At 37.5% G+C, this 9,373-nt stretch overlaps 1 protein-coding gene across 4 annotated transcripts in view; it reads left to right on the top strand.

Annotated features, from left to right (window-relative positions):
* The window catches only part of GRK4 (G protein-coupled receptor kinase 4), a 98,085-nt gene extending 88,955 nt beyond the window's left edge, over positions 1–9,130 (top strand). For 3 of the 4 annotated variants that reach the window (XM_030564224.1, XM_030564227.1, XM_030564226.1), the window contains 6 exons: positions 1,357–1,446; positions 3,424–3,632; positions 4,622–4,759; positions 5,539–5,676; positions 7,186–7,314; positions 9,054–9,130. In XM_030564224.1, coding sequence (XP_030420084.1) covers positions 1,357–1,446; positions 3,424–3,632; positions 4,622–4,759; positions 5,539–5,676; positions 7,186–7,314; positions 9,054–9,107 — 758 coding nt within the window. In that variant the 3' untranslated portion in view covers positions 9,108–9,130. The remainder of the gene's footprint in view (positions 1–1,356; positions 1,447–3,423; positions 3,633–4,621; positions 4,760–5,538; positions 5,677–7,185; positions 7,315–9,053) is intronic. The other variant, XM_030564225.1, reaches the window with a different exon arrangement.
* Positions 9,131–9,373: the final 243 nt, after the last annotated feature.

Below are 9,373 nucleotides of genomic sequence, written 5' to 3' on the forward strand. Positions count from 1 at the left end.
TGGCTGTTCTTACTTTTGGTAAAGCAATAGAACACACTGCAATTTCATTCCTTGATTCTTTGAGACAGCTTTTAGCACTGGATCTAATGTGGCTATTTGAGGTCTTCACTGGGTTGACTGGAAGACAATTTTACCTGAATTCTGAAAACAAGAATTCATACAGGCATGCACAGTAGTACAGAATTCCCCCAAGAGTAAAAGACTTAGTCTGAGACAATTACAAAATGGGGCATCATCATTTATGTAAAATCTATTTTTATCACTGTCTTTCCCATTTACAGGAATTTTTTGTGAAAAGTCTAGTTTGTGTCTAGGATCTTCCACTCGTGTGCTAATTTATATTTGATATTCCTCATTTTTATCAATTGCTTCTAAATGCTCTATGCAAAATTATGTAATATTCATACTACAGTTATGCTTAGAGACCCCACTGAGATTGCCCTACTATTCTGGGCACTGTACAAACATGTATGAAGACACTGCCCCTGTCCTAAAAGCTATCAAAATGTGTTGGTTTTTTTAATCTTGTTACTAAAACTGGTTGGAAAATTTCCATTTAAATGATTTAGTATGTGAAACAAATGTTGAAATATCAGAATTTCCTGTGGGATGGATATTCTGCTTTCCACTCTGTTCTACTTATTACAGTGTCTTCGAGAGAAAACTAATAATTTTGCATAATCTTTTTTATGTAAAGAATTAAATGGAGCAAGCTCCAATGTTCTACTAAGAAGTCAAGAAGCTTATTACAGTATAATAAAGTCTTAAATATGATGCTATATTGCCATTCCTGTGGCTGCTGAATAAACATAGGAGTTGAAATGGAAACTCATAAAGCCTATTCAGCCTACAGTCATGTTTTCATGTGAAGTATTCTGTATCATGCTTAGCCACAAAGTTCTTGTGTGAACGTGAGCATATCAGTTCTGTGCCTCATTTTTTCCAATTTGTAAAATGGAAGGATAAGACCTCACAAAGGTATTTTTTGATTAAATTGATTTAAGAGCTTCTGACTATGTCTCTCAGGGGTGTGGAATTTACTTCAGGATAACTAAGTCTGTCAAAGGTGTGAAAAATCCATTCCCCTCAGAGATGTAGCCATATTAACCTAACCCCCCTTATAGACCAGTGGTAGGTAGACTGAAGAATTCTTCGGTTGAACTAAATACCACCTCTCAGGGAGATACACTACCTATGCCCATGGGAGAAGCCCTTCTCTTGGTGTAGGTAATGTCTTAGGCCTAATAAGTGATTTGGTGGGATGGAGGGTGAAGGATACTATGGAAATCCCATATATTTGAAAATGCTAATACTTCATTCCTGTTGAATTTGTGTAATTAATTTCAATGTAAACAGGACACATCAGGATTTCAGATCTTGGATTAGCTGTGCAGATCCCAGAAGGAGAAACAGTCCGAGGGCGGGTTGGAACTGTTGGATATATGGGTATGTAAAATGCCTGTAGCTAGCTAAACCATACTAGTGAGGTCTATTACACTTGCTTAAGTATAGGTGACTCTAGAATACAGAATCATACTAGGTTTGATTTGGTTTTGGGACATTATTAGTGTGAAGAAATGATACAGCATGTGAATAGGTGTATCATGATGTCTGTAATGGCTCATGACAGTGAGTTACAGCCTCAGGGCAGACTGTCAAAAAGCAGGGCAGAAACCCCAGACTGATTGTATATAATATCATTAGATTTCACCAACCTAGTAACAAGCGTGAACTACTAACATACTAACCAGTCTTACTATGCAGTCACAGACAGTCCCCTTGGGCATTCCAGTTTATCTTGCCACCCAGGCAAGCTGGACTATGTGATAGATGGTCATTTTATACCAAAAATCACAATTTTCAGGTTACTGCCAGTCCCAAAGGACTAGTCACTTACCTCAGGCCAGTAGTCTTTGAGCTGAGATCTGAGCACAAAGCCTGTAGTTAATCCTGTAATAAACTAACTAAAGATTTACTAACTAAGAAAATAACTGAGTTGTTTTTTTAACAAGGTTAAAAAACATGCACACAAATTAGTTAGTCTTAGGGTTAAAAAGGTACTATAAGCTTCTGTAGTGAGCAGCTCTATATGTCCTTTAGGCTGGCCCATGCTAGGCAGCATGGGGATCTCTTGCTTATGTTTAGGAATATTTGTCCTTGAGAGTCCAGATACCATAAAAAATCCAGTTTCTTCTTGTCAGGGATTTTTATCCTTCCCTCCCCTCCACCCCCCCCCCCCCCGCCCCGAATCCAAGCTGATAGGATAAGTGCTCCTGCACATAACCTCTTCAAGGTGGGTGAGGAGAACAATCGACAAACTCTTTGTTCTGCAGTGGCCCATTTGGATTTTGTAATCAGCGACGACTCCAGGCACCAGTGCTCCAAGCGTGTGCCTGGGGCGGCAAGCCATGGGAGCGCCCTGCTGGTCCCTGCGAGGGCAGCAGTCAGGCAGCCTTCAGTGGCTTGCCTGCGGGAGATCTGCGGATTTGGCAGCAATTCGGCGGCAGGTACGCTGAAGCCGTGGGACCGGCAGACCTCCCGCAGGCAAGCCGATGAATCTGCGGGACCAGGGACCTCCGAAGGCAGGCCGCCGAAGGCTGCCTGACTGTCATGCTTGGGGTGGCAAAAAAGCTAGAGCCGCCCCGTCAGTAGTCCTTCCAGTTGGCCAGCAAATAACACCTCTTGGGGTAAATTAATATTTCAGACATGGTAATGCTTGTCTCCTAACATTTTAATAGTTACAGAGAAAATGTTTAAACATTACCTTATAACATGGGATACAGATATAAGTAGGATTAATACATGCAGCATCCCACAAGCATTCCATAAAGTCTAAACACATTGTTATAACGCTAATATTTAGTTTGATAATGCTAACAAACAAGTAAGCAAGAATGGTTTCTGGCAATGCATTTTAAAGTATTCAATGAGGCCTAGAGACCTTGGCATGAGTTGGCACCTGGTCTGCCAGCTTCATAAGGTCATGTTTGATAAAATTACAAAATTAAATTTTAGATATAGCCATATCAGAAAGTTAATTATTCTGGGTAAAATTTTCAAGAGCACCTAAATCTCATTGACATTGTTTGACTCTAAGCTCCTAAGTGCACAAGTCACTTTTTTGAAAATGTGGCTTGGACTCCTAAGTCACTTAGGTGCTTAGCTTGTGAAAATGTTACCTTCATTTTAAAAATGGCTTAAGAATCATATTAATATAGAAAAGAAGCAATTAAGGACCTACAGTTCGCAGAGAAAAAGAGCCCTTAATATGGGAATGAGGACTTTCTGTAACTCTGGACATCCACTATTGTTGTACAGTCTGTTTTTGGAGAGTGCAGTGTTAGCTTAGTGGATTTGTTTTACTGATCAAATAATGGAAAAAAACTAAAACACATTAATCTTTCTATTTTTTATTTTTGGTAGCTCCAGAAATCCTCAACAATGAAAACTATACATTCAGCCCTGACTGGTGGGGTCTTGGCTGCCTAATTTATGAAATGATTCAGGGACAATCACCATTCAGGAAGCGTAAGGAAAAGGTCAAACTGAATGAGATAGACCGAAGAGTGAAGGAAGACCAGGAAGTGTACTCGCACAAATTCTCAGAGGAGGCAAAATCCATCTGCAGGATGGTGGGTGAAGAGACGTAGAGGTTTGGAAATTAAATTTCTAACACTCTTTAAAGAGCTGAAATTTTAAATTTTAGTGTCTTTATTTTGTTGGAAATTTTTCATAATTCAGGTGACATGGCTTACGTGACTTGCATAGGTTGTTTTCTTGTGATTCAACTATTGATATGATAGAAGTCCATAAACAGTTCCATGCTGTTGTTGTCAGACTTCGGAACTGAGGACTTCTCTCTTCATCATGTTTGTTGCATTGTATCTTACAAAATGGTGTACTTTATAGATATCGTAGTCCATATCCTCAAGCTGAACCACAGTTTGAACGTAGCATAACCAAGGGCAGAGTTAAGCCATCTCAACAGAAGAAACCTGGGATTTAATATTAGGAAGATGTGGTGGGAAAGCAGCATATCAGTTCTCTTGTGTAAAGAAAAAGACCATGTAATAGGACAGCTTGATTTTTTTTTTTACCTTTATTGACTGAAGTAAAATCCAGTTAAATTTGGTAGATAATATGCATTTACATCATTGAAGAATTTTTTAGAAAAATATGTATAATATATATGTTTGTTATTGTTGATTTACAAAAATATCTTGTCTAGAGTTACTGAGATACTGAAAGAATTTTAGATCTGCATTTGAGGAAAGGAAGATATGTGGCAAAGCATATATGTTCACCAAGTATATAAACATAGAGATAACTTAGCAGCTCATTAAACTATGGGTAGAACCTATAATAATTAAAAAGCAGAATGTTTGTAATTTAAACTGGTCTAACGAAAATACTTTAATGCTCTTAAGCCACATATTTCAGATTTCCAGTTATTTAAAAGTTAACATTTTGGTACAGCATTCAGATGCAGATTTCAGTAAGCAAAGGAGCCAAAAAAAAACCACCTATATATATATTTCTATTGAAAAATACTGTAAAGAGAATTTTTAAAAGGGCATGTATAAAAGACTAATTCAGTGATATATTTACTATTTCTGTGCAGTTACTTGCCAAAGATCCAAAGGAACGATTGGGGTGCACTGGAGATGGAGCTGCTGCTGTAAAGCAGCATCCCATTTTCAAGAATATTAACTTCAAGAGACTGGAAGCAAACATGTTAGAACCTCCATTTTTACCAGACGTAAGTAGATGAGACAGATGTGTCTAGTACTTAAATAGACACAGTATACTTCTATGCTGATTAAATCAATTTGCACTGGAAAATAGGAAGGGTGCAGAAGCTAGTTATTATCTGCAAAAGGGGTTGAATAGAGAGGTGGCAATATTTGTAGGTGATTGACCTGAATTTTGTGCAAAGACTTAGGAGAGCCCTATCTCCAGATAGTCCTAACAAAACTATTTAAATAGGCAACACAATGCAAATGTAATTCAGTGTTGTCTAATGATGATATTCAGCTGTTTATATGGCACTCTCTTTTGTAAAGGGTTTTGAGACCCATGTCCAAGTACAGCTCCAAGGGGCTGTGAAGTTGGTTCCCCAGCTCTTTAAATCACTACTACCCCTGCCATAACAAATGAAGGCTGGGAATTGAGAGAGTTCCTGGGGAGTCAGTGCGCAGAGCAGAAGTCAACTGCCACAGCCTCAGGAGGTAAGAGGGAGCAGGATGCTATAGTACTTCCTTTCTCTGTCAGGGCTCCCCCTGGGTCCTAATGACCATTAATTTTGCTGCTCTTGGTTGCATGCAACCCACCGGGTGTTATTTCATGACCCCCTACAGGTCTCTCACCACTTGTTACGCAGTACTAGTTTAGAGAGTGTAGTAGTATCCTTTTGCTGTTCAGGTAAATAAACAGTGAATAGGCAACAATGTGAACCTAAGATATTTTTTTTTTTAATTGCCCAATTGTCACTGAAAATAAAAATTCTCTCAAAGAAGCAATCATTGTTTCATATTGCAGCCACGTGCAGTGTATTGTAAGGATGTCTTGGATATAGAGCAATTCTCCACAGTAAAAGGAGTGAACCTGGATACTACAGATGATGACTTCTATTCCAAATTTGTTACAGGTTGCGTTTCAATCCCTTGGCAAAATGAGGTACTGTACTTTGAACAAGTTCTTTTTGTGTTAGTGTAACAATAATGAATATTAAAAAATACAAAACTGTTTAACTTCCTTAACCAGGCTTTATGATTAAACTTCTTTTTTACTTCAGGCATTTGCTCCAGAATGTTCCCAACTAACAGCCCCATTGACGATTTGATAGGAGCCCAAGGACCACACTTAATTTGCATAAAAGTGAATAGATGGAAGCTGCACCACCCTATGCTTTAGTGAATGCTGCCCAGAAAACAATAGCATCCGCTACAATGAGCACACTTCTTGTTTTTATCCTGTCTCTGAAAGATTTCTAATACACCTCTACCTTGATATAATGCTGTCTTTGGGAGCCAAAAATCTTACCACATTATAGGTGAAACCGTGTTATATTGAACTTGCTTTGATACACTGGAGTGTGCAGCCCCGCCCCCCCCGGAGCACTGCTTTACCACGTTATAGCCAAACTTGTGTTATATCGCGTGGCGCTATATCGAGGTAGCGGTGTATTATCATTCAAAGCAGTGGGACCTGAAGGAGTTCCATTCAAAGTACAAAAAAATAAATTTACTCAATGTTAGCTGTTATTACAGGAGTCTCAAATAGATCATACCTGTGTATTCATGTTAGGAGCAGCCAGGAGCCACAGTGCAGAACTCTGTGGACTCTCCTTGCTCTAGGTTTTCAGAACAAGCAGTTATTACTTTAGTCAAACATTACTAGATATTGCTTCCTAAATAAGTATTCCAAACTGACTAATGAATGAATTCATTTAGGACTATGTACAGAGTTAATTCCCCCTACCAATGTGGCTGGCACACTGGATTGATTGTAATTAATGAGATTGCATATACAGCTTCACCTACTACAGATAAGGCTGCCCTGAAACAGAAGATGGGAGAAAGAGAGATCCCTGTTTATGCATCTGGCATGGATTAAATCCAGTTCAAGAAGTTGTGCATATTGCAGTTTGGGCAATGGAAATTCAGCAGCTGAGAGAGAGAGAGAGAGAGAGAGAGAGAGTGTGTGTGTGTGTGTGTGTGTGTGTGTGTGTGTGTGTGTGTTGGGGGGGGGGATGTGGGGCATGCTTATGAGTGCTTTTATGTTATGGTTCAAGCAAGAATTATAGAAAGCTGGTCTTAGTTTCTTCACATAAGGGCCCAGATTGATGGCTATGCTGTGTCTGCTTTTTTGCCTGATCACTGTCACAAAGCAGCCATAAATCTAGTGGATCTGCCTGTGCAATAGAGAGGGTATGGCTAGAGAAGCAGCTATGCCCTGCTGATCCTTGTCAGCTGTGTTCCCTTTCCAGGACTGAGAGTAGCTAATTGTAAAATAAAAAACCTTTTAGGCTGCCCAAAGGTGGTTAAAGCTATTTTGTCTCTTCTTCTATGTGGACCCGGTTCAGCAAAGAATCCAGTTATGCATCTTGCATGAACTGGAATAATGTCTAGGGGTCTTTATATGACTGAGTTTTTCATTTGTATCTCTTCTTTTCTTTCCATGTAGATGATTGAAACAGAATGCTTTCAAGAGCTCATGTATGAAACTGATGTCACTTTGTCACCAGACCTAGATATGAGTAAGAATACTCCTAGACCAAAGAGAGGCTTCTTTCACAGACTCCTCATGAGAGGGGTAAGTACTGCCTGTGGCTGCTTGTTTTTTCTTATACAATACAAATATATAATACCTTTTTGCCTTTGCTTTTTAAATTAATTTAAAATGTTTATCAAATGACAGTCTCTCACTATTTATAAAAAAGGCTTATAATGGAAAGAAATAATCAAAACTGTAGATTGGACTAAATGTAGCTATCTGATATGATCAACTGAATGGACAGTGACTCTGAAGAAGAAATGTTAGGGGACAAACATCAGGATATTTTAGGGGTGTGTGTATATTTTGAGATAAGTTGTTGTTTGGGAGATGGTGTAGATATACATGGGTTCCCTAATGAGCAAGTTGACTCCACTTCTAAGACCTGATGTTTAATAAATATCTTAAAATTGAGCAATCTTTTGGAATCGCACCCCAAAATATTTACTATAAAAGACATGAGAAACATAGGTTATTTTAATATAGTCTACTTGCATATATATTTGACTAAAATAGGCTGTTGACAAGTGTGTTCCACATGCAGACCAGCATATACATTTTGTTTGCTCTGCACATACAAATTCAGAGTGAAATTATTTTGGGAAGGATGAGTTCATCCCAGTAAAGAACCATAGAAATAATGTTGGCTTTCAACAGAGATTTAGTTATTTTAAATTGCTAGGAACAAATCATGAAGCATCCACATTATAGCTGTGTATTATAATAGCACATTAAACATTTTTGTCATTGATTGGGCATTTGAATGTTGGTGTGAACTGACCTTTTGGTTACAATAAAAAAGACTCTTTAAACAAGGAAAAACAACATAGTACAATTGTTAGAAAATATATTTAATCTATACCGATAAGAAAATTTCCAGTTTGTTTTTAACATAGGAATGATGTGTTACCAGCCTATACATTATTCAGGAATCTAGTCTTCTTTGGATGCCTATGAATGATTCCCATTTAAGTTATTGACAGCTCGAGATCTACACTGGGAGAAGACTAGACATCTGCATTATTTTGATTTGAAACTGTTTATATTGAATGTGGACATTCAATTATTCATATGAGAAATATAAAATAAGAAATATTTTAATCCCTACACTGTCTGAGTATCAGAAAATTCACTAAGGCCTTGAAACATAGAACCAAAATATGTAGGTTAATTTATACAGTAATATGATGTTTTGTTACTGATTCATCCAGTACAGTTATCTCTGGCTGATGTACAGGAGGCTACATAACAAAACACTGTTTTCAGCTTTTGCAGGCACTGTGCTATCCCAGCTGGTGAATGAAAAATAATTTGCAAATGTACCAATAGTTCCTAGGCTAGCAAGGCTGCAGTCAAAATGTTGGTCTTTTGACCACAGTTTTGCTTTGCACTTGTATTGCTGATTATAATTTTTCCTTTGCTTAAGGTGTCCTCAAAAACTGGGCTTTGTATTGATGAAGAATGTTTGCAAATATTTTATGGGTTGAGGTCCTTCAATTGGCTATGAAATACTGTTTATAAATCTTGTCTTCTGTTACTGACTTCACAAGGAAAGAATTAAAATAAGGTTAGATGAAGTGAAAATGGTTTGAGGTGGCTCCTGCTTCCTTTTGATAGCCACAAAACTACTTATTTAGTAGAAAAATTATATGAACTTTATAAAAGAATATGTATGGACTCTATTTAAAAAAAACAAAACAAAAAAACAAGCCAACCACAAAACACCAGCTGTGCTACTTATTTAACTAAATGCAGCCATTTTGTCTTGTCTTTCTCAGGTCTGTTTTAAATCTGGTTATATTGATGATGAAGAGGAGTTCTCTAGACTCTAAATCAGAGAATTGTAGCCAAAAAATAAAAGGATGAGTGAACTCTGAATGTTTTTATCAATGTAAAGTGTATTATAAATGTAAAAAATTATGTATGGGCTTACAGATATTGTATATTTGTACTTTAGTTTTAAGTGGTAAGATGTATATTTTCACTAAATCTTTATTGTACAAAAGCCATGAGTGCCACTTAAGTGTAAGCATGTATGTGTGATATATTATGTATTTTAGTATGAAGCTGGAAATACTTAAGGGTTTTAAAGTACAGA

The sequence above is a fragment of the Gopherus evgoodei genome, chromosome 5, assembly GCF_007399415.2.
Source record: "Gopherus evgoodei ecotype Sinaloan lineage chromosome 5, rGopEvg1_v1.p, whole genome shotgun sequence".
NCBI lineage: Eukaryota > Metazoa > Chordata > Testudines > Testudinidae > Gopherus > Gopherus evgoodei.